At 40.0% G+C, this 25,376-nt stretch overlaps 1 protein-coding gene across 1 annotated transcript in view; it reads left to right on the forward strand.

Annotated features, from left to right (window-relative positions):
* The window catches only part of HECTD4 (HECT domain E3 ubiquitin protein ligase 4), a 168,744-nt gene extending 145,812 nt beyond the window's left edge, over window positions 1-22,932 (forward strand). Inside the window, exons 61-76 of the mRNA XM_063454220.1 lie at window positions 3,003-4,291; window positions 4,882-5,089; window positions 8,696-8,919; window positions 9,632-9,783; window positions 10,014-10,117; window positions 10,217-10,340; window positions 11,191-11,381; window positions 11,611-11,757; window positions 12,217-12,336; window positions 12,484-12,639; window positions 14,075-14,178; window positions 15,706-15,927; window positions 16,005-16,171; window positions 16,509-16,704; window positions 17,425-17,647; window positions 19,915-22,932. Of these exons, the coding sequence (XP_063310290.1) occupies window positions 3,003-4,291; window positions 4,882-5,089; window positions 8,696-8,919; window positions 9,632-9,783; window positions 10,014-10,117; window positions 10,217-10,340; window positions 11,191-11,381; window positions 11,611-11,757; window positions 12,217-12,336; window positions 12,484-12,639; window positions 14,075-14,178; window positions 15,706-15,927; window positions 16,005-16,171; window positions 16,509-16,704; window positions 17,425-17,647; window positions 19,915-20,051 (3,764 nt within the window). The 3' untranslated portion in view covers window positions 20,052-22,932. The remainder of the gene's footprint in view (window positions 1-3,002; window positions 4,292-4,881; window positions 5,090-8,695; window positions 8,920-9,631; window positions 9,784-10,013; window positions 10,118-10,216; window positions 10,341-11,190; window positions 11,382-11,610; window positions 11,758-12,216; window positions 12,337-12,483; window positions 12,640-14,074; window positions 14,179-15,705; window positions 15,928-16,004; window positions 16,172-16,508; window positions 16,705-17,424; window positions 17,648-19,914) is intronic.
* The last annotated feature ends 2,444 nt before the right edge of the window (window positions 22,933-25,376 follow it).

The raw sequence follows: 25,376 nt of genomic DNA on the forward strand, positions 1-25,376 counted from the left end.
GTGCCACGCTAGGTGAGTAAAATACACTAAGAATTAATAACGAGTGGGAACAAGCTAATTACACATGTCTAGGCTGGAAGATAAGTTTATCTTGAATCAAAAAAGGCTAGCTAGGCATGTGGGTTAGGGCACAGTAAAATGTCGCCAGACGTAGCAGTGTTGCATGAGTGAAGAGCCACTGATCTGGTTCGCTTATCATATTTCTACGTTACGAAGGAGGTTAACTGAATGCAAAACACTTAAATGAAAGTTAAATTAAATCATTGCTTATATTGTGGAGAAGATGCTTAACGTGAACAGAGTCACCTCTCCGCTCAGTCCCAGCTTCCCGTTCAGCCTATTCCCTCCAAGGGTAGTGCACAGTCCTGTAACACAGAAGCAAGCTGTATGCTATGTAGCCAAGGTGTTTGGTGCCGGGCTCGAGCTCCTGTCCAGCTTGGGGTTCCCCTCTGGATCATCGACTTGCGCGGTCTGCCTCTGCTCCGCTTGGGTGTGTGAGTCTGTGCTGTCTTGTGCTTGAGGGGCGCGTGTTGTTTGATTCTCCACCAGGGTGAGGTTATTGCCGCTAGTACAGCCGAGGACCGTGGTATGTATTTGCTCTTTTTCGGAGGAGCAGCTGTGCGTCCCAGTGAGGTCCGTTTCCCGCCCCGCCACCATGTTAGGGCTCGATACTTTGTGGACTTCAGCTGGATGTTTGGAGACGGCATGTGCGGTGAGTGGTCGCCTGGTTAGTTCAGAGCTTGTTGGCACATTCTGGTTTCCAGCTTGCACCAGAAATCATTGAAAATATGGTCAAGTCTGGACAGGATGTCATATTTGACTTCAGGGTTGCTGGGGGCAGCCGCCATTTTGGGCTTGTCGTCGTAGTTTGCAGGAGTTGGTATGGCTTTGCTTTCATCTTCCACCATCTCAGGGCATCCTCCAAGGGGTTGACTGGGATCACCCCCACCAGTCCAAGGGGGGGCTCCCACGCATTTCTGCATGATTTCTTTAAGGGGGTATATCTTAAAAAACGCTTTAAAAAGCTGCAGGTCACTTGTCTCCCTTTTTCCTAGCCCAGAGTTTCAATCTGCTACTCAAGTCCCGAGTGAGTATGCGCACTGCGTACGATGGTGGCTTTCCTATTCTTCTTGATGAACTATAATACAGCTGATTGAGTGAGAAGGGGGGGAAACAGGTGTTCTATGCTTCACGTGCCTGCTGCTTCCGTTAGCACTGGGAAGCTAAAATAAGCGGTAAAAAAAAACCTTGCTGGCCGACTGACCGCTAAGGATGTGTTTTTGCCCCCAATTATAAAAGTGCAGATTATATCTATATATCCATCTGCACTATTATATACTGTCACAAATGTGATGGCACCAGGCGGATTAAGCACTTCAGTTGAAGTGCTTCTGCGTGTGGAGTGTACCTTTAATCAGCGCCACCTTCAGAGACATTTGTAAAATAATGGAAATTGTGCCCCTTCTCTGTTACTATCTTGACCTCTTTCTATCCCTTTGCTTGTCAGAGTAAGAAAAGTGTGTCTTTCCTACACCAAACTTCAGGCTATTGGGTGAAAATTGGAGCAATAGTAATTTCTGAATTTAGGAACATTTGAGTACCGTTTTCAGCCAAAGGACTCAGTCTGTCACACACAGCCCCTCTAGGTTTAATGTTCTGGACTCCATATATTTAGGAATGAATACCTAAAGAAACATTTAATCTAACATGTTATATAGTTAGTAAGTATAGTTAGTTAGTTTTTGTGGAATATTATTCCCCTCTGTAATGAAGCAGTGTGACTGTAATACATCTAGACATTTTAGTATTTATGGGTTTACAAGTGCAAGGACTCATGCACAAATTGAGTGGATATTGGAGGGCAGTGGAGGAAATAAAATACCTACCGGATGTTCAAAGGCACTTATAAAACTGCAACAATTTTTGAAAATTGCTACAATTATAAGCCACTGTGTGCCATGACAAGGGGAACTCTGCACAGCCTTTACATTAAGCATACTTTATGTTGCTTAACTTACCTGTTGTAAAAAGTATTTTAGAAAATAAAGAATTTAGCTAGATGAGATTAGTGGACAGTCTGATGTCCCTAAGAGTGATGATCAATGTTACTAAACCACCACTGTGCAAACTCAAAGGATAACTGTCCCCTCAAAACTAGTTTTTAATATAATAAAGTTTTGAAATGAAATAATTTGTTGCTTTGACGTATAGGCAAAAAAGAAAAATGCATCCCTATCTTTGGGATATAACCGCCATATGCATGCACCAACAGTCTCTATGGTTTTCCCTCCAAAGTTGCATGTATATGGCTGAAGGATCCCGGTCATACGCTAAAGGTAGGGGTGAGTTTTTAAAAATGTTTGTACATATACTTTATTTCAAAACTTTATAAAAGGATTATTATATTAAAAATAGCTTTGGTTAAAGGGATTCTGTAGTGCGAGGAACACAAAGCTATGCCCCTCCCACTCCGATAAATAAAGGGTTAAAACCCCTTTAATTACACTTTCCCAGCGCCGATGTCCCTCAGAGCTGGATCGACGCTCCGCCCTCTCCTCCGTCCTGCGACGAGTGGGGTCTAATGCGCATGCACGGCAAATTGCATTAGACCTACCCATAGGAAAGCATTGATTTAATGCTTTCCTAAGGGGACAAAAATCTGACGCTGGAGGTCCTCATGCAGAGCGTCTGATACTGGACCAAAGGTCCGTTTTAATTCAGGAAGTCCTCTAGTGGCTGTCTGGTAGGCAGCCACTGAGGGCAGACTAAGAGCTGCAATGTTGTATGGAACTGAAATGCTTTACATTGCAGCACTAAGTGCAAAAGGGACCGTGCACCCAGACAACTTCAATTAGCTGATGTGGTCTGGGTGCATACAGTGTCCTTTTAAGGATTTAATGTTACTGTAATAGTATATTTATACAAATGTCTATATTTGCTACATTCAACATATTTTTGTTTATGTGCTAGTTCATTTTCTACACTTTTTGTATTCTGTTAAGGAACATTGCTTTGGACGACCGATCTGGCAGCAGTGATGAAGGAGCTGCTCTTTCACCTCCTTGCTGAATTGCTTCGTAAAATTCACCATTTAGAGCAGAAGAAAAACCCTTCAGGTCTGTCATCTTCAATAGCCCTTCAGCTGAATCCATGTTTGGCAATGCTTATGGCACTTCAGACAGAGCTTCGGAAACTGTATGATGAGGAAACCCAAAATTGGGGGTCAGGAAATGCTTGTGGAGGTTCCGTTCCTGGAGTCATTGAGCAAGGAAGATTCTCAACCTATTTCCATGCCTTAATGGAAATTTGTCTGGCAGTGGCTGAAGTCACACTCCCTATTAATATGAGCTCAGCAGTAAGCGTGATGTCTTCAACAAATGCCACAAATCTAAGTGATTCCTCATCTTCCTCTTCATCATCTCCTGGTCAAACCCCACAAAGTCCAAGTCTGCTGTCTAAGAGAAAGAAAGTCAAGATCAAACGTGAGAAGGCAGTGTCAGGAAAGCGTTCATCCTCACGAGGAGCTGAAAGTGATACTACTCTTCTTACATTAGGTGGTAGCAAGCCTGAGGACATGTTGTGGTTTCACCGGGCGTTGACTCTGTTAATGATTCTCAGACACCTCACTAACAAGGACCCACAAGGGCTTGGTGTCACCAATGACGCCATTGCTGATGCCAGTCAGGCCTTAGTTGGTCAGACTGCCCACAACCGCCTGCTTGTGATTTCTGGAATCTCTACACATCTAGAGGAATCTGTGGTGAGAAGTGCAATCCGTAAGGCATGTAACGCTCATGGTGGAGTCTTTAAAGATGAAATCTACATTCCACTCCAGGAAGCAGAAATTCCCAAGCCTAAAGATAGAATTGAAGGTGCTGAATGTAAAACAGAAATTGATAAACACCCTTCCACTCCCAGTGCAGAGAATATGGATGTCAGCAGTTCGAGCAGCGTAACTCCTGCAGTCAGTGTAACTGCTTCAGTTTCCACTAGTCAGGCTTCCTTGTGCAGTTCACAAGGGGCTTCACAAACCACCAGTGAAATGTCTGTTGAGCAGTTTCCAGAACTTGCAGTGCCACCTGGTCTTGTGGAACCACATGGTGTTTCCAGCCAGGAAAGCTTGGATCTTTCAATCTGCAGCACAGGGAGTCTTGGCAGTTTGGGAAGTCTTGTGGAACAACTCGACAATGTGGACACTGCATCCTTGTCAGATGGTTCCGTGTACCCAGTCACTGCATTGGACAACCAAATGGCAATGCCACGGCCAATCAAAGGCTTTGCAGTTGTGGAGGTAATTTTTGCTGATGTCTCATGGTCATTAAACTTCTCCATTAACAGATATACAAATAACTTTTTTAGCTGGTCCATTCCTTTAATTCTGACAGGAATGTTGTAGTTAAAATTCTAGATTCTTCTTATTAAATTTGGTGTTCTGAGTGAGAGACTCGATTTAACAGTGGTATTATTTACTGTAGGTGTTTTTCACAATTACACTGTTTACATTTTTAACTTTCAAAAGGAAACTATGAGGTAAAAATGCTCCCTCTCCCTATTTTTGGAATGCATTACATGAATAATGCCTTAAAATCATTACAAAAATACTCTCTTCACTGTTATTTAAAAACAGTTTGATCGAAACCAGGATTGTTCCCGGGACTGAGGAATCTTGTCATCATTAATAAAGCGTAATTAACACATTCTCATTATCAAACTTGGTTATTCTAGCCTGGGTGACATTGAGTAGCTGAAAGTTAGGGGGAAATTATTATCCAAGGTTAGGATTATTTACTGTAGGTTAGGTCTCTTCGAGTGTTAGTTTTACAGGAGTCTAAGTTTATTTACAATAAATATTTAATTAAAAATATATTGTGTTGATTCCAGGTGCGTTCTCGTGCCAAAATCGAGAAAATTCGAGCTAGTCTCTTTAACAGCAGTGATCTGATTGGATTGTCTATTCTCGATGGAGAAGATGAGCTGATGGAAATGTCAACAGAGGAGATCTTGACAGTTTCCACTGTTAATCAGAGTTTGTTTGATACCCAAGGGATCCCTGGTCTGGGGGACTATTTCTCAGATAAATCACTGAAAGGTACAGAATTAGAACATAAATATTAATGAGTGTTATTTATCACTATAAGTATTTATTTGTTGTATTCAAAACTGTTAGGGAACATAAAGTTCTGTACCTTCTAACTGACAAAACTCTAAAATTAATCCTTTGTTCAATAATGTATTTATTTTTATGATATATATATATATATATATATATGCATGTGCTTGGGCAATAAGTCTTTGTTTTAGTGATCAGTAATATGATCAGTCTTTTAGTTCTTTTACTTTATACTGTTCCTTTTGTATTTCTTTTAGAAATGCCAGTTGAATTTATGCTATGATGTGCTTTCGTGATTTGGCAGTCTCACTTGGAAGTATTTACGCTTTGTAATGCTACGCTGTCACCACAATATGATTTCTAAGTGTTTCATAAAAATAGAATCGTTATGAAGTGCTTACATTGACTGTTTGGAATTTCATTGGTACCATAAGATAAAGTAGGGAAGCTGACAAAACATGATAAAAGGCAGAGTTTCCACTATCGGTTGTTGCTATATTTTGTCAAATGGGCATCTTCCTGTGCATTGCGAGATGTGGTCTATGGAGGATCCCGCAGTGTCACAAGGTCCTCCATAAACCATTGTGCTGATGCAAGAGTGCATCAGTGGTGGATCAGTGAATGTATTGTCAGTAGCTGAAGAACGAAGATGGTGGCACTTGTAAGGGAGAGCTTTAGCCCTTGTGCCGCTGCACAGCATGCGGTGATGTCAGTCTCTGTCTCTCTGTTAAATATGCAAAGACCATCAAATCCTTAAAGCTGAATTCTATATAAAACATTTTTTTCTATTTAGCCTTAAGGGTTTGGTGAATTTGGCAGGAGAGCTACAGTCACTGTAGATTAACCCCTCTTAAACGATTATATTATCTTCTTAATTAATTCTGGTCCTACTTATGAAGCATAAAATATACAAAGACCTCTGAATGTGACAAGACAGCTTTAAAGCGGCACTGCCGAATCCCATTTTTTTTTTAACCCCCCTCTCGCCTCCACTACATCCAATTGACCCCTTAGTCACCACCAAATGCCCCTAAGCCCCCCAGATTACCTATTTATTAATCTGTATTTTCTGCCCCGATTTATATTCAGGGCGCTGCCATCTTTGTGTGGGTAGGTGAAGTACATGTGGGACACGTCATCTGCCCACACTAGATAGCCTTTGAGATTCCCGCACATCCCCAGTGAAACACCTGGACATGCGAACGGGAATTCCATCTATTCATTCTTTCATCAGACAGACGAATGAATAGAAAAATCAGACGAACAAACTAACACTGAGTATCAGTGTTAGTTTGTTCGTTCAGTTTATTACAAGGAGGGAGCTACCGGCTTGCAGCTCCCTCCTTGTAATATGTAAACACAGAAGCGGCAGGGAGCAGTGCTCCCCGCCACTTCATAAGCCCCCCAGGTCCCCCTCTCACTCTATGGGGGTCAATATGACCCCCATAATAGCATATGGGAGAATAAAATCTCCCCAATGCCCCTACTCGCTATACCGCATGTAGGGGCATGTACACTAAACAGTGAGCAGCCTGTGGCTGCTCACTGTAAAATAAAATCCCTACTATTCAGCCCCCACCCCTGCGCGGCGGGTGGGGGCCATAAATTACAATGGGGGGGACGGGGACCTACTGTCCTCCCCGGCCCCCACCCTTGAGCGGCGGGTGGGGGCCATAATGATAATGAGGGGGGGGGGGAACCTACTGTCCTCCGCCCCGGCCCCCACCCCTGGGCGGCGGGTGGGGGCCATAATGATGGGGGGGGGGGAGACCTACTGTCCTCCCCCTCTCCGGTCCCCACCCCTGGGCGGCGGGTGGGGGCCATAATGATAATGAGGGGGGGGGGACACCTACTGTCCTCCCCTCTCCCCCCCCAGACCCCACCCCTGGGCGGCGGGTGGGGGCCCTAAATCAAATAACCCCCCCCCTCCATCAAAGGTGACTAGGGGTCACCAAGCCCCTAGTCACCCACCCCCCACCCAAATAAAAAAGCCCCTACCCTGTAAAGTAAAATTAAACTTGCCATTCAACGTCTTCTTTTTTCTAAAATCTTAATTTTTCAGCTCCAAAAAAGGCCAAATGAAAATCCATTATACCCGTCGAATTTAAAATAAAATAAAAAACCTGAGCGCAAAAAAAAAAACAACGAAAAAGAAAAAACCAGAGCGCAAAAAAAATAATCCATCTTCACCCATGGAGGGCTCCGCGCAGACTGAGCTCCGCAGGGTAAGGCTTATAAAGCCTTGCCCCGCCCTGCAATTAGGCTAAGAACACTCTGATTGGTGGGGTTAAGCCAATCAGAGTGCTCTTTGTCATTTTACACAGCGTGGGAAAATTCCAAAGAACTTTCCCACGCTGTGAAAAATGACACAGAGCACTGTGATTGGATGGCTTGAAATCCATCCAATCACAGTGCTCTGTGTCATTTTACACAGTGCGGGAATGAATAGGATCGGAGTTTCATTCATTCGAAGGAAATTGCGATCCAACAAAGTGCCGAATTGCGTTCTAAAACAAACGAACATACTGTTCTCATTCAGTTAGAACGCAATTCGGCAGTTTCTACTAAAATGACGGGAAGCATCGTGGGAACACAGAGGAAAGGTAAGAATTATGGGAAAATTGCTCTGACCAGCGGAAATGAAGCACACTTTGCTCCTCCGCTGGTCAGAGCTTGTCAAGCGGAGGAATCCTCCATAAGGCAAAGAATCCCTACTTTGTCTTGTGATTTTAAAGAAAACTATAGTACACAGGAAGAAACGGAGAACAAATCCTGAGAGAGGGGGAGAAGAGGAAGAGGAAGAGATTGAGGAAAGGTAAGTTCGGCATGACAGTGCCGCTTTAACACTGTTGAAGGTGCTATGCTAGCCCAGATTGCTGCACAGAGGAGTGATATAATATAAGACAGACATTCTGTATGCTGCTTAGAGTGTCCCTGTGATGGCTTATGGTTGTCTCCAGAAACTCTTCATGGCATGAATGTACAATAATCTATGATTTACAGTTGTAAATAGCTAGGTTTTGTCTGGTTATTCGGGAAGTGCGGGGTGGGGGGGGTACTTACAGAAATCATTATTTGCAAAAGAATCATGAGAGTCACAATTCTTGGCTGCAGCTGTTTGCGGCTGCTGCATTTAATTTAATCTCTCTTCCCTTACTTACAAGCTCATTTGTCTCCGTCCCCAGCAAATCTCTCTCCCAGCATATGAATCACAGCAGAGGGCAGAATTAATGGGAGTACGACTCACTGAGAGCAATGGATATTTGTCGCTGTTGTCATAATTAAATTGGCCCTTTCCCATAACTCATATTCCAGGAAAGAGACTGTGGAGATGTAGTTGCTGAATTAATAGCAGCATCTGCAAATCGGAGGCAATACCAGAGAGTATGACTCTTACCAATCTCAATGAAATATATTTTATTAAGTCATTTATTATAATATAAATTTTATAAATATTCTAACTAGATGCCTTTCAGAAAAAAAGAGGACTGCTTTTATTGTGTGTGGTCTTATATTTTCTTTTGGATGTTATTATTTTGTTATTTGGGCACTATCAGTAATATTCTTGTCACTGCTTTCTCACAGTAGATAAATTAATCCCAGAGACTCGAGAAATTCTCTCTGATATATTCAAGAGTTGCATTCAAGCTGAGCAAACACTGAGTCTGACTCCAGTCAAGTACATCAAGGTATCAGACATTTATTTGAGCAAGGAGCAGATCAATTCACAGACTCCGGGAAACTTGCTGCATACCTTTTTTACAAATGTGCGCCCCCCCAAAAAGGTCCTGGAAGATCAACTGACACAGGTGAAGGTCTCTCCAAATGTTTTTTGTGATCTCTGTGGGTTTGTAGTGTGAGAGCATTTATCTTCTTAAATTATAGCCAGCCATCATGTGACCTTACAACCTCCATGGCTTTTGGTTGTCCATTAGCATCCCTGAGAATTATGTATTCACAGTTCACCATACCTTTCATGGTTTAATCATCAAAGTGCCAGTTTCTCATAGAAATTGGCAATTTTATAAATTGGAAGTGAAATAGGAAACATCTCACCCATAACAAAACTTCAGCAGAGGTCAAACATAACATAGAGGTGTGACAGATCAAATATCTCTCATCTGAAAGAGGACACCTGGGTCTGTTACACAATACAAGGAAAGACATGTAAATGGTCTATGGATATGTTTTGGTTGATCTTTGAGATGTTCATTGAAATTAAATTGTGGCAATGCTGCTTTAAATGTATGTTTTCAAATCTTTTCTGTTCTTTAATATGGATTTTAAGAGGTCCTATACTATTTTAATTATTTTTTTTTAAAAAAAATGCTGGTATGTCTTGTAAATGAGTTAAAGCTATGGAGTTTAGTAGCTGGTTTTCCACTACTGGTGTAATATTGTATGTATAAATCCTTGAGTATTTTAGCCAGATTGTAATTATGTAACTACGTGGACTCCTTTTTGCTGATGTAATCCTGTCCATTTTGCTCACTGTAACAATTTTCTCTAACTTCTCTAAAGATCTTGCGGAAATATGGCATTCCCAAGCCAAAATTTGATAAAAGCAAATACAGCAAAACTGGCAAAGAGCAGCATCCAGTGAAGGTGGTGAGCACCAAGCGGCCTGTTGGAAAGCCACCAACAAAGGACAAAGCTGTGCTGAACAGTGTCAGGTAGGTGGCAGCACATGGCTCTGGAAACATCGCCAAGAATTAGGCAGATAAATGTTGGCTGATTTTAAGCTTGCATTGTTGCTTTTCCTTTAGTAAGCGCTAATGGTCAATATCACTAAACTGAACTGATTTTAATGCATTACTCAATATCTGGTTAATATATTGGATAGACCATGCAAATTGTAAGAACTCATTGTATAACACTATGCAAACCATTCTTTATTTAATAGAACTGCATTAAGTGAGAAGAAACCAACTGTAAAACCAAAATCTCCTGACAAGAGCAGGCCAGATGAGAAGGATTCAGACAAATCTCCTACTAAAAAGCAAGAAGGTACTGCTCTGTTTGTTGCCTTTCGAGTTTCTTGATAATACAGTGTAAAGCCTCAGGTGCTACAAATGTCATGTGACTTGTGTTCATGGTACATTTCAGTTCCTGAAGAGAAGTATCTGACACTGGAAGGATTCCACAAGTTTGTAGTTGATCGAGCCAAACAAGATGCCCGTAGTATCTGGAGATCTATCCTTGCCTGTGGTTATGATCTTCACTATGAAAGGTATGAATGTTCTTGTCAATGGGCGTTAATACTTGATGACTCTAATGAACGGTCTTTTCTTATTCACAGAGGACTCGGATAAAGCTGCGCGTCCTTCTGTATAACTTTTACCAGTTTTATCTTTGCTCCTAATCCTTTAGCTTATGAGCCACATGTTGTATATAAAACTATGAGGGTTATTTACTAAAGTGAGAATTCATAGTGAATTTCAAATTCAAGGCTAAAGTACTCGACTTGGGCACATACCTGATTTACATGATGTTTCCAGTTTAAATATCAAGTGGTTACTTACTAAGATATGAATTGTCATGCATCACGAATTTAAAATGTAAGTTCAAACTAGCAGAACCGAACCAGGAGTATATTTTCTAGTTTGATTACTTTTGCCTTGAAATTGGAAATTCACTTTCAATTTACTTTGAATTCCCAACAATTCTCATTTACTAATTAACTATATTATCTAAAGAATGTAGAAATCCAATGAAATGATCGAAGAAGCAAAAGATCATAAAATAAACACAATGTATTAATGCAGACACACTAGTTTTTTAGTAAATTAAATACTTTTATGTGTGTAATTCCTGGCTTTACATCAGGCTATACTTACTGGCTTTACATCAGGCTATACTTTACTTCAGCTATATTTCCAGGATCCTGCCTCTAACATCTGCACTCAGGTCTTATGGCTATGAACATCACTGTCTGCTTCCCGCCTTCTGTGTGAATTTTCTTTGTATATGGCATCAGAAAACTAGTGATTAATAGCATGAGATATGTAAAACAGTCTTGTTCTGTGTCTGTTTACCTTGATGTTTGCTTTATCGGATGAAGGATATGTTTTCTTTCTTAGATGTGCATGCATTGATACTCGGCATGCCCAAAAATCTAGCAGGAAGTGGAGCCTGGAAATGGATGTTGCCTTGGTACAATATATTAACCGCCTCTGCCGTCACCTTGCAATAACCCCAGCCCGGTTACATCCACATGAAGTCTATCTAGATCCAGCAGATACTGCGGACCCCAGGGTCTCCTGTCTGTTAAGTGGGTGACTTTTATCTTTCTAGACACAATTATACAAACATACACAAGTATTGTAAATCCATGTAACTGTCAATTGTATTTTTGTGTAGATTTTGTACTCTATAACTATGAAGACACACAGAGCAAATATCATATTAAATAATCATATCATGCATTGACATAGAATAAATGAATAGTAAATTAAAATTGATTGGATAAATGTTTAACTATCTTCCTTGTTTATGCACAGATGTACCAATAGAAAGTCTCAGGCTCCGCTTTGCCCTGCTTCAGTCTCTGAATACTACGCTAGAAACCTTCTTCCTGCCTCTTGTGGAGTTACGGCAAACAGACATGTTTATGCACAGTATCGCCTCACTATTACAGCAAGCCAAAGGTTCGCATTCGTGATCTGTTTTACCCAACAAACCGCATCAATAACACCTAACCCATACCATCACTGCTAATGTTGTTAATCAAGGCAGCTCATGTTTTGTGGGGCATAGGTAGAACAATATTAGCAAAAGACTTTAAGAAATAATCTGTCTTTTTCCACCTATTTTATTTATCAATTTCTTTCATTATTAAGATGAACTGTGGTGGATTGAATTCCCATTTTATCAACCTCCTTTAGCAACTATCTGATTAGTATTCATACAGGCTTTAGCAGCATAGAATGATATCCATAGTTGCACTATTGTAGGATTTTATTTCCGCGCATTTCCAGCAGAATGTCTTGCAGGTATAAATTCTATATCTGTTTGCCAAGCTGTTTTAGATGGGTTTTATATTTTACACGTGTTCTGAAAAGCAAGTAATGATTGTAGATATTGACAATCCTCTTTTCCTGTTCTAGGCCTCATCTTCTATGATACAAAAGTTACTGTGATGAATAGAGTGCTAAATGCCACCGTGCAGAGGACAGCAGATCATGCTGCTCCAGAAATAAGCCTGGATCCCCTGGAAATTGTTGGAGGTCAGTAAAATTAACGGTACCGAACGGGGACCGCACTCTTATTAAAAGTAGATCTCACCAGGTGTTGCCATTTGATCCAGAAAAAATGCAATGCAGGTAATTGTTTATACCATTTTCCCCAAGATTAATTTTATTTTTTACTCATAGGAGAAGTTCGAACCTCTGAGAACTCTTACTTCTGCCAGGCCGCCCGGCAGCTGGCATGTGTTCCTTCCTCTCAGTTATGTGTGAAGCTGGCAAGTGGGGGCGATCCTACATATGCATTTAACATCCGCTTCACTGGAGAAGAGGTGCATGGCACAAGTGAGTACAAAACAGAGAGGGCCTTAACCTGCATTTCCTTTGATTATGGTTAAACGTTGCTCTGAACAGAAGGGTTCCGTTTGACATTCTCATGAGTTATCATATGTGTTACAAGAGAGAAATTGACAATAAGCCATTACCCCTATTAGTTCTCATTCCTCCAAAACAAGTTTACGGATGCCTTGAATGGGCACTCAACGCAACATGTGTAGTATAATCTGTACTGTAGGTTACGTTTATTTAAAATAGGTGTTTTGGGCTGTTTTTAGTCTGTTTATATTCAGTTTTGTTTTTTTTGTTTTGTATTTTAAACAAATTAATGCTAATTAATTCTTCTCCACAATCCATCCATTTCTTTCTTTTGTTTAATCCTACATTGTGGGGTTCCTTATTTGCTCCACGAGCTCTGCTACATGTTGATGTCGTTCGGTTTCTTGAAGTAGTAATGCTGTGAAACAGTTGAACTGCAACTCCCAGAAACCTATGCTGCACCATTGAACTAGCTGAAATTAAATTGTTCAACTTTCTAAAGTGTTTTTGGTGCAAGGACCCTGCTGCTGTCAAATGATATTGGACTTTTTTTGTTTCTTTGGTTTGTTTGGGTGTAATTTCTTTTCTTTTTAAATTTAGATAAATGCACTGTTCCTGTATTTACTTCTGCTTTCACCCCACTCCCAATCACTAGCTTGTCAATCGGAAAGCCACAGCTTTTATTTTTGAATATGCCCGTTTTAGATCTGCAGTCTCACACTGAACACATAGCATGTACTTACTTGCTGGAAGTGTGCTCGGAGCACATGCCTGCAAATAAGACTATACCAGGCTTCCCCAAACTCCGGCCCTCCAGATGTTGCTGAACTACAACTCCCATGATTCTATGAATGAAATAGGCTGAGAATCATGGGAGTTGTAGTTAAGCAACATCTGGAGGGCCGGAGTTTGGGGAAGCCTGGACTATACTATAGAATATATACTGCAAACACACACACAGTGCTGTTCTATTCCCCTTGCATGGCTTTCAGTGTAGTGTAACTGTCTAAGCATTGGATTGCTCATTCACATATATGACCTTGAATGAGTGATTTTACCTCAGTGCTAATCTATGACAAAACCAGCACAAACAAATAACAAAGTGCTGTGCAAAAAGAGGTGGATATTCATGAGCTGCAGATGTCCGTTCTACAGCTAATGAAATAAAGGGTATGGTTTACAATGATTTTTTGCAAACTTAAGCACGTGTATGCTCTTTGGGAAGATGGCAAATTAACTAAATGCTTTGAGAGAGATATATATAGAGGGATGTAGATGTAGAGGGATGTAGAGTTTATCCTTAACTATAATGATTTTACACTAATCAATGTTTATGGAACTTGTAACGACAATGGAGCATTGTTAACGTTTTATCAAATGTCTAACATACAATCCTCTGTTTCAGGTGGTTCATTTCGTCATTTCCTCTGGCAAGTGTGCAAAGAACTTCAGAGCTCCTCAATGTCCCTTCTATTGCTGTGTCCCAGCTCTGCAGTTAATAAGAATAAGGTATTGGTATGGCTTGGAAATTCATGAACCAGATTCGCTGTTGTAAAATTTTTTATATTGCATGGCTCTTAATCACAATAATAATTGTAAATAAAAATAAAACACAAACGTTTTAAAAAAGAGATTATAGCACACATAACTGTAAAGTTAGATTAAGCCATTAAGGACTAATGACAGAAAAACAAATCTCATAAGGAACAAAGTTCTAAAGATCCTATGTCCAAATGGATTGTCCAACTCATTTAGAAATGCCAAGTCTTTTTACAGCTGCTAATCGTAATAAAGACATTGCATTTTGGAATCGGATCTTGACAGACCAAACAGTGAAGACTGCATTAATTGTCATTGTTCCTACAGGGTTTAATGTGATTTGTTTAGTTTTTTTTGTTTGTTTGTTTTTGTTTAATTTATAACTGTTGCTGCTCAAACACTGGAACCAAAGTCTGATATTTTCACCGAGAGTGCTCTGGTGGTGTATCCTTACTGCAATAAAATATAAGAAGCTTCCTGCGTCAAGTACTCACTCAAAAACGGTCTTTGATATCAACCACCTTTGGTGATATAATCCTTCTTGAACCCATTTGAACACAACACAGTCGGCATACTCTTTGAACGGTTTTACAGTTGTATCATGTCTATTGTATATTTTAGATTCAGTAATATTCTTCACTATATTTGCAGTTGTATTCATTATGTGCTTACAGCCGTTGGACTAAATTGTTGGGGAAGCAATTCTATAACATACGTATTTGTGATTTTACATGTTTCACACTGGGATGTAGTTGAGTTTAGCAGCTTATATTGTTTGTGACTTACCGTATTTTTGTTGTGTATTTATGAAGAGTTTTTACACACATTGGTTTGTGTTTTGCTGCAACTAACCATCAACACCACTGTTACTTCCTTCTTTCTTCACTTCAGTACAAATACATTCGATTCCTATGAAAGGTTAATAACCAAATAGTTTTGACATCTAGACAGCAGAAATTGTACTATAGAGATTAATGATTACTGGAATGTCGTTTTGGATTGAGGTGGGAAAAATACAGCTAGAATTATTTAATAAGTGTGAATTGCTGGTGATTCAATGGGAATTTTAAGTTTTAGGACCAAATAACGGAATTGAAAATCATAGATTACTTGGAGAATTTTTTTAATTTTACTATTTTGGTCTAAAATTTTAAATTCACTTTAAATTCTTACTTCAGTGAATAGCACTGACAGAAATAAAATTTTAAAAATCAAAATGTATTGCTTCTAAAGTTTTATTTCCTTATAAATTTGTAGTTCTTTCGGAGTAGTGTGATTATTTAATTTAGATATAGTAAGGTTATACTTTTTTTCTACCTAAATTATTATGTAGCTATCTATGTAAAATTCAACAAATCTTATTCCAACGTTTTGGATCAACAGCAAAAACAAATGTGAGGAAGGCTGAACTTGATGGACACAAGTCTCTTTTCAGCTATGTAACTATAGTGAAACATCCATACGTTAAACATACTAACGTGTCTTTTTACCTCGCAGGGCAAACACCTCTTGACCCCAAGTCCAATCACATATGCTGAAGAGCAGCTTCTTCATTTCCTTGGCCAATTACTGGGAATAGCTATCAGAGCAGATGTTCCTCTGCCTCTTGATTTACTTCCCTGCTTTTGGAAAATGCTAGTAGGGGAACCTTTGGACCCAGAAGTTGACCTCTATGAAGCGGATATTTTGACCCACAACTACATTAAAAAAATTGAAAATGTAAGTATTGTGTAGTGATCATTTTCTTCCCTCCATTGATGTAAAATTCCTTTAATTGAAACTTTGTGATGTTCCAGATGAACGATGAGACCGACCTAGAGTCTCTCTGCACTGAAATTGCCTCGCAGCATCTTCCTACTGAAAGCCCAGACTCTCCCAACAAACCGAGCTGTAAATTTACATACGTGACCATGACTGGGGAAGAGGTGGAACTGTGTGCAAATGGAAGACACATTCCTGTAATGTAAGTATATGTTGCATGATTCTTTTGATGTCCTTTTATGTCTGCCCTTGTGTCCATTTTTATAGATGTGTGAGGTGGGTTATGAGACTGATGTAGTGTTCCTTGGATGGTTGAATTGCAGAAATTAAAGTATTCACAATTATGAGGGGTCACATTTGGCATAATGAACACCCCATCACGCTCTCAAGATTTTTGGATCCCCTTAAATCCACACTTCGTTATGGATCGAGTTGTGCACTGCAGTGTGGATAAATGCATTCTGATTTCAGCACTGTAAGATTTCTTATTGTTTTTGATCTATTATCTTCTATTAAAACTGTCTGTGTTCATTTTATAGCTGGGAAAACAAGGATATATATGCATCAGGGATCCGCAGCCTTCGTATGAGTGAGTTGAAGAACCAGGAGTGCATGAATGCAGTACGGGCTGGTTTGGGTTCCATTATCCCCTTGCAGCTGCTAAACACACTTACTGCACTAGAAATGGAGCTCCGAACATGCGGCCTGCCATTCATCAATCTGGAGTTTCTAAAGGTATTAACTGAGCAGGGATGTAGGAATGCTGGCAACAGAGATATAGGTAACAAAGTGTTAAAGGGATACTATAGGCACCCAGACCACTTCCGCTCTAGTGCATATAAACTGCAATAATTTATTTACCAGACAGCCACTAGTGGGACTTCTGGGTGGTTAGGCGACGCATTACTGATGCTGGACGTCTTCACGCTATGCATGAGGACATTTAGCGTCACCTGAAACACCATAGGAAAGCATTATACAATGCTTCCCTGTGGGGGAAGTCCTAATGCGAGCACAGTTATTGCTTCGCATGTGCATTATGTCTCCCCCGCCAATGTCGGCAGAGGCAGAGCCTGAATCAGAGCCTAGGGACATGGGTGCTGGAATCAGGTAAATCACAGAAGGGGCCGCGACAAAGGGGGGCACTAGAGGAAGCTATGGTGCCAGGAGGACAACTTTGTTTTTCTGGCACTTTAGTTTTCCTTTAATGATATGTATGTATAATAAATGATGACTTATTTTCAGGATGTTTTTATTTTTAAAGGACCAGATTGTGTGCAAAAATGTTTATATTAAATAGAGCTGATGTTTAGCCATACACTCGTATGTTATTTTGTCACTCAAGTAAGGAATGTATTGTGTGCATCAAATAATGTAAACATCTGTAAACCTAACTTTGGGTTAAATGTGAATAGGTCTGCCTTTAGTAAAAACTCTTTCCTTTCCTCTATTTAGGCTCATACTATGTACCAAGTGGGTCTCATGGAAACAGACCAGCATATTGAATTTTTTTGGTCTGCACTGGAAATGTTTACTCAGGAAGAACTTTGCAAGTTCATAAAATTTGCCTGCAATCAGGAGCGCATTCCCTTTACCTGCCCATGTAAAGACGGAGGGCCAGATACTGCACACGTTCCGCCTTATCCTATGAAAATAGCACCACCTGATGGAGCAGCAGGTACAACTGGCTTTTAGCTTTGTGTAACCGCACTTCTACTTGTCTCAGGTTATAATGTCAATAATAGAATACATTCATATTTTCACTGGGTCACAATGACTTTTCTTACATTCTGATACTTTTAGTGATCTTTGCTAAGACTCAATACCCACTGTAAATACTGCAGGTGATTGTGGCAGGTATGTCGCAAAGAGGTTTTTTGGTTCCATTTTTAAGTGCTTTGAAACATACCAGATCTTATCCTATTTGCTAAAGCTCAGTTTACATCAAAGGGAATTGCTATACTAGCCAATCCAACTAGGGAAGCAGCAATTGGCTGAGAGCACTGAGGTAACCCGACTCTCCGGACTCACCAGCCTATCATTGTTGTCCATAGTTGAATGTGCTAATGCAGGTGTTCTTTTGCATTAGCCGAGCCACAGCTGAGGTGCTGGGAGATTTGATATCTAATCTGTAAGTCTCAGAAACCACTGCTCTGAAATCGAGGTTGTACACCAAGCATGTCAAACTTACGGCCCACAGTGAATATATTTGCGGCCCGCCTGCCCTGGGGCTGCTTTGTGCTGTGGTTGCGATCAGCCGCAAGACAGGAGAGCTATTTCCTGTCTGATTCTTGTCTTCCATTCCACGCCCACAAGAGCATAGAGTGTATAAGTGTATTAGAATGCGGGGAGGGGGCAGTGTATTAGATTGGGTCTGCATTGAGGCGCTAAACGCTCCCGATGGAGATACTGATTGGCCGCGCAGCATTTTGCCACACATGCACAATAGGCTCAAAATGTTTTTCCCTATGGGAAAGCATTGGATTGGCTGAGATCATCAAGTTTGATGATCTCAGCCAAAGTGAGGAACACACTAACAGGACTTCAAAATCAACAAGATAACGTCATTTGTTTTTTTACAGCTGTGCAACAGCATACATTCACCATTCAGTCCCATTACCAAACTTTTCTTAATATGTCAAGGTAGCTGGATGTACTCACGCTTGTAGGGCTTCAGTGTCAGGCGACTTTTTTTACACTGTACTTTTCTAAATAAACCTACGTTTCTATGAAAACTGAAGTTTTGGGTTTTTTGCCGCCCACATAAACTTTTAAACCTTGTTTATTTCTTATTTTGGATATATTCTCTCTGCATATGTGTTCTGCAAAAACCATAAAATGCATTTAATATAAGGGTAAATTGCTGGTATGCCCGTTTAAGTCAAGATGTTGGTTTTAAGAAGTCTGTCAAACCTATATCTAGATCACTGCCATTAGTCCACTCTTAGAATAACATAATATGCTCAGACTGTCCATCACTTCTTTTTGAATACCTGGAGAATATAGCACAATCTGATTAAACAGGTTACTGGGCTATGTATTAATGTATTTCCTTTAACAGCTTGATGTTTGGAAAGTAAATAATGCTACCAAACTTAAAGGAACACTCTACTGCCCATATACAAAATAAATAAAAATAACTGTTTTGTAGATATATCACAAATGAAAACTCGCATGCATTTAATTATGCACTTTTTAGAGGTATCTAAAAAAAGCTTGCACAACCTGAAGTTCTCTTGTCTGCACCCTTTGCAAATCCTCACCTTTACTTTCTGTGTCTGTGCAATCACAGACTTCCCAATGCAGCACAATGAGTAGTCTTTGCTAGGCCAGTTCTCTGGGCAATTGCTGCCTTGAGCTAACCAAACCAGAAAGTAACATGACCTGTCTGCTTGAAAAGTTAGGGGTATGTGACTAGTATAATTTATCAATTTTAATTTCTATTGAAACCTGCACTTTTTGCAAAATGGAAAAAAAGAGGACACACTGCACACAAAGCTTTTCAGCAAGCTAAAGTAGTTTAGGCTCTGGAGTGTACCTTAAGAGGGAAAATGTTTGAGTGCTGGTTAGTTTTCTTATTGAGGTGTTCGCAAAGCTGTCATATACAACAGAGCTTTGTGTTTATGGTTCATCACATTTCATATTGCTTATAATATGCTTGTATTGTAAAAGTAACCAAATAAAAATCTTTTTTAGACCATTTTTATGATAAAGGTTTTTTAGTTGAGGGTCATTTAGAAATGTGGTTAAGTGGCCAAAATGTATTAACATAAGATTATAATACACAAGTAGATATATGTATTTTTCACATGAGTTGGGAGCCCTGACGGAGCCATATTTTCAGGCTGAACATTTTGACAGTTTTTCGCACTTACAATTTCCCCTCTGTTATTTTATAAGGAACATTAAATGGAATATGATGTTTTGTCTCTTTTCCCCCCCAAGGTTCACCAGACTCACGATACATCCGAGTCGAGACTTGTATGTTCATGATCAAACTTCCGCAATATTCCTCTCTTGAGATAATGCTAGAAAAATTAAGGTATGCCATTCACTACAGGGAAGACCCCCTCAGCGGCTGATCTGAATCTTCTGTAAGAGTTGAGAGTACGAGACCTAGGATGCAGTCAGTTTGGGACCCGCCACCGCTTACAAACAAAGAACATTACTTGCTGTGCAGACAGAACTAGGAGAGAGAAGAAACATATACCTGAACTTTGTCTTTTGTTCTGCCCAAACCTGCACATTTAACTTTTGTATTTGTCAAATCTTTGGTGGGTTATTTGCCTTGTTTGTGAATTGTTTGTATAATAATTTAAGTACCCGTTGTGCAGATGAGTTACTTTTCCCCTGGAATGCAAGGAAGAGTTACAAAGTCTTTCAGCTCAACAGGGTTTGTCGAGAATGAAAAGAAAATATTTCTCAGTTATTTTATATTTTGACTGAGGAAATATAGGAAAATGTTATCTGTAAATAGGAATATTCCTCTCAATATAATTTAATTATAAATTATTTCCAGAGTACAGGATTTTAACACACTGGATATAGAGCTGTGAAAGGAGAAATAGGAGAAACGTTGTTATATTTTTATTTGAATTATTTTGGAAAGTGCTGTTTACGTTGAAAAGTATTTAACAAAAAAAAAAACACTGCTCGATGCAAAGAATCCCATATTCTATGACCAGAAATCCAAACCAAACCTCTTTTTGATTTCATTATTTTGGTTCTATTTTTTATATTTAGATTAAAGAAATGTAAAAAGTTGCACTTTGATTTTTTTTTTTGATTTTTTTTTTATATTTACTAATTGTAATTGCATTTTAAATTTTTTGCTATCCAGCTCAGTCTCTAAGGCTGCTTTGGGTCCAGCTGAGAGTGAATTAATCACAGTACTCACTGAAGAACTTGAATACGTGGCCTTACAGTGATGAGAATTGTAGTGGTGCGCACTGTACATAAAGGGCTCCGAGTAGCTGTTAGTGGTAGTAATGACTGTGAAAAAGGATGTTATGTGTGTTATGCCTGGCAACAGCTAAATTTAAAGCACAGGATTGTTTGTTTTATTTAAAAATTACCCTTCGTGAATATTTGAAATGATTAGATATATTGCCATGTAAAATGGACCGTAGTTTTAATAGCTATGGATAAGGGTCATACGACAATACGTTGCAAACCATGGGTTTTGTGAGCTTTCTGGACATAGGGGATACAACCGTATTAGCATTAATATTGTATTCTTACACTACAGACAATATGGTTTTCCCTTCAAACCGGACCAGCAGTGGAAAGTTACGGAATAAAGGCGTCCCAGCAAAGTTCCGTGAGCCTTTAGCAGAGACCTGGCTTCTTTATGTTCTCTAGTAGTAATTCAAAAATTAATTTAAAAAAATAGCATTTGACAATATAGTTTTCAGATATTTGATGTTTAAATTGAGAACTGCACTTAGTACAGGGATTGTCCTTGTGAACTTGTAAGCTCACCTGTCCCTCTTCTATCAGTAACATGGCCTTGCTGTTGGTAAGAGTCGGTTTAAGACTATGCAGTCCCTTATAACCCAGAAGAGGTGGGCGTAACATTGAGTGTGTGTGTTAATCTCAAATGAGTGAACGATCACCCATTCAAAATCTTGTTCTCGGAGCACAGATTGGTAAAAGTTTTAAACAAAGGGTAGGATTTCTACATGAAATACTAAATTTCACATTTCAAATAGAATACTAATAGAATGCTCTAATCAGATGGTGAATATTGAAATAGGTTATGAATATGTTTCATTGTGAAATATATAAACCGTCATGTATAAAAGTTGCTTCCCACCCTGGGCAAAGCTTTAATGGCCCACTTAACAGAGTTCCAAAAATGACATTTAAGGAAATATTATTCATAAACAACCTTGTGGGTGACTGCATTCTTGGCATATCATCTACATTTTGGAGAAGATTGCAGAGTTTGTCCTCTCATGACCTTATTAACAATTACAAATATACATACCGTATAGTCGAACAGTACAAGCTAGAGGGATAAGGAACATTTGTATAGCTGTTGATAGTTCATCCCTCTAGCCCTGCCTTTTGCTCACTAAAGTATTCAGCATTTATAGATTTTGCTTTGTCTAGGTGAGATTATTTCAAGACTTGTTACAATATACACCATCATTTGCCTGCATAAGAGATTTTCCACCTTTGACATGCTTAGGGTGCCATCCATATAACCAGGTGGTTTAGTTTTCCCCAGCGACGAGATGGTTGCTTTATATTGTATAAATTTTCATAGAGGAAAATTAAATACCATTTTAGATGCTTGGCATAGTACAATGGGTGGATGTACTTTGTAGCTACAATTTCACTGTTTAACAGAAAAGTTGTGTATGGACAGAATTCAGCAAGAGGCAATGCTACAGGTACAACAAAAGTGAACTTTCTTTTCACAAATTAGTAAGAGACATAGAATAAATTTAAAAGTTTGTAGTTGTTTCTCATAAATATACTAGGTTTAATGAAAGGGGATCTTTGGGCTGCTGCTGCGTTTCTGTAATTGCCCATATGATACCTAAAATTAAAGCCTTGCTTGATGCTCAAGGCAAGATTTGCACCAAGACTCTCAGCTAACCAATGCTTTGGCTTGCCTGTTTTAAAAAAAAAAAAAAAAAAAAAAGACACTGATGTTAAGAGGCACTACAAGAGGTGTGTTCCCCTCCCCCTCCCCATCTCCGCTCTTCTGTCTGAGAAAATATTAACACATAAGAAATGGGTTTAAGTGCAACATATCTACATTTTTTGGCCCTAAAGGTGTGCTGTACAGTTGTTGTATATTTATTAAAGTTACTATGGTTGCATTTAACAAAGCCTTTTACTCAAATGCGTTTCCCTTTGTCTGTGTTGGTATTTAACACACTGCTGTGTAAATGAAGCATATTAAATAAGGAAAAATGTCACAAGAATAAAAACCATCTGATTTTGAATGTCCCATGTCTAATGTGGTTTCTTAGTATAGTGATGTGTAAATATCCTAAAGAATGAGTTCAAATATAAATCTGCTTATTGAATGCGTGTTTCTCTTCCAGATTCATCTGATTCTATTTTACATAGTGTGATCTGACTGCTGGGGTATAAATAAGTTAATTATTTTTAGGAAGACCCCATGAGTCTTTACAGGGAAATTACAAACAAGATGATACCCAACTCATGGATGACTTACAAGCTACAGTGAGAGGGACAACTGGGAGATTTGAAAAAAATCTGGGGACCTTGGGAGGAATGCTTATTAGCTGATTAACTCCTGTAGGGGACTGAAGGTGACAAAGCTCTTGACTGGGGAAATTTAGAGGTATGGTTGTGGGTTGTGAACGAGACAGCTGACATACTGGAGGAACACCTACTGCTCGAGGGCTTGCCCTGCCTCTTCCCCCTTCACCTGCACCCACTGAGATGGTCGGGTGGACCCAAGGATGGGCCCATAGATGGTCGCAGGACAACCCAGGCTACTACAGCTGTCCACAAGACCTCTTGCTCTTTTCTTCTATTCTCCTTTCATTGCTCTAACTTTTTTTCTACTCTTCTGAGGTATAGAAGCTACAGTTATAATGGGAACGTAAGCACCGACTACTCACACGGCATCAATGACCCACAGGCGAGAACAGTGCGAACAGTGAGAACAAGTCAACATTAGTGTTATAATTGCTACGTTAAATATTGTTTCAGTATGCGTTTTAACCCCTTAAGGACACATGACATGTGTGACATGTCATGATTCCCTTTTATTCCAGAAGTTTGGTCCTTAAGGGGTTAAACAACTTAAAATGTGACTATGGTGCTTAATGTGAGCCTATTGGCTTGGAAACGTGGTTATATGTATATTATGTACTACAGATGCCTTTGTCAGATAATGTTTTGTATACTGAAACTGTTGTCAATGCCTTAAAGGGAAACTCCAGTGCCAGGAAAACAATCCGTTTTCCTGGCACTGCAGGTTCCCTCTCCCTTCCACCTCCTCCCTTCCACCTCCTAATTGCTGAAGGGGGGAAAACCCCTTCAGTCACTTACCTGAGGCAGCGACGATGTCCCTCGTCGCTGCTTCCTCCTCCGCCGCCGCCGCTCCTCCTCTGCATTACGTCGGGACGGTGGGCGAGACTGATCCCGCCCACCGGGCAGGGAGAACTAATGCGCATGCGCATTAGCGCTCCCCATAGGAAAGCATTGAAAATGCATTTCAATGCTTTCCTATGAGGAAATAAGAGACGCTGGAGGTCCTCACACAGCGTGAGGACGTCCAGCGACGCTCTAGTACAGGTTTCCTGTGCTAGAAACCAGGAAGTGCCCTCTAGTGGCTGTCTAGTAGACAGCCACTAGAGGTGGAGTTAACCCTTCAAGGTAATTATTGCAGTTTATAAAAAGCTGCAATAATTACACTTGCAGGGTTAAGGGTAGTGGGAGTTGGCACCCAGACCACTCCAATGGGCAGAAGTGGTCTGGGTGCCTGGAGTGTCCCTTTAAGGACAGCGTCATTAATATTCTTGTCCATCAGCAATCCGGCTTGTTACTTCCTTTCTCAGAACACGAGTCCACACAGATAAACAGGCATTATTATACCAATTAGAACTTCTGACACTGTGTATGACTTGAGTATTTGCTAAGAATGTGCGCGTTTTTCAGTGTTTGAAAATTTTGGCCATTAGATTTCTATTTCCTAGTTTACTGAATAACTCAAATTACAACTTTAGAATTCTTTTAACCCCTTAAGGAACAAACTTCTGGAATAAAAGGGAATCATGACGTGTCAGACATGTCATGTGTCCTTAAGGGGTTAAGCGTCAAATCAAATATATACAATGTGGTACTATATCTTTCAAGGAAAAGTGCAATCCAGACTTGACTCATGGTGTGTGTTTGCATGTGTGTGTTCGTCCTAAGTCTAATAAGCCAGGATATATTCAAGTCACAGCTTTCAAGTTTTATGAAAAGAGGGAAGGGAATTTGAAACCATAGCAGTTAGCTTGTCCATTAAGTAATTATCAGCAACTTTGTGTATGGAAGAAATCCCAGCCTAGAGCCATATAGCCACAAGGGACCTATGAGCAACTAGAGTAACTTTTAAAGTTCCAGTTCGGTTTGGCGTGAAAAACCATTTCCATTCTGTTTGCCTGGCCTGTACTGCATGCTGAAGTTATAAGGCCAGGCTCCAGTGCAATAATCGTGGGTTGGCTCCTGCTACCCAGTTAAGCCAAATTAGGGGATTGTGGTCGGTCATTAGGGTAAAGGGGCGTCCATACAAATAGGGTTGGAGCTTTTTTAGTGCCCACACAAGGGCTAGGCATTCCTTTTCCACAGTGGCATAACTAACTCGGGGCAATCGTTTTTGGCTGAGATACGCCACCGGGTGCCCCATTCCGTCCCCCACTAGCAAACATGGA

Source organism: Pelobates fuscus, chromosome 5 (assembly GCF_036172605.1).
Source record: "Pelobates fuscus isolate aPelFus1 chromosome 5, aPelFus1.pri, whole genome shotgun sequence".
In the NCBI taxonomy this organism is placed as follows: Eukaryota; Metazoa; Chordata; class Amphibia; order Anura; family Pelobatidae; genus Pelobates; species Pelobates fuscus.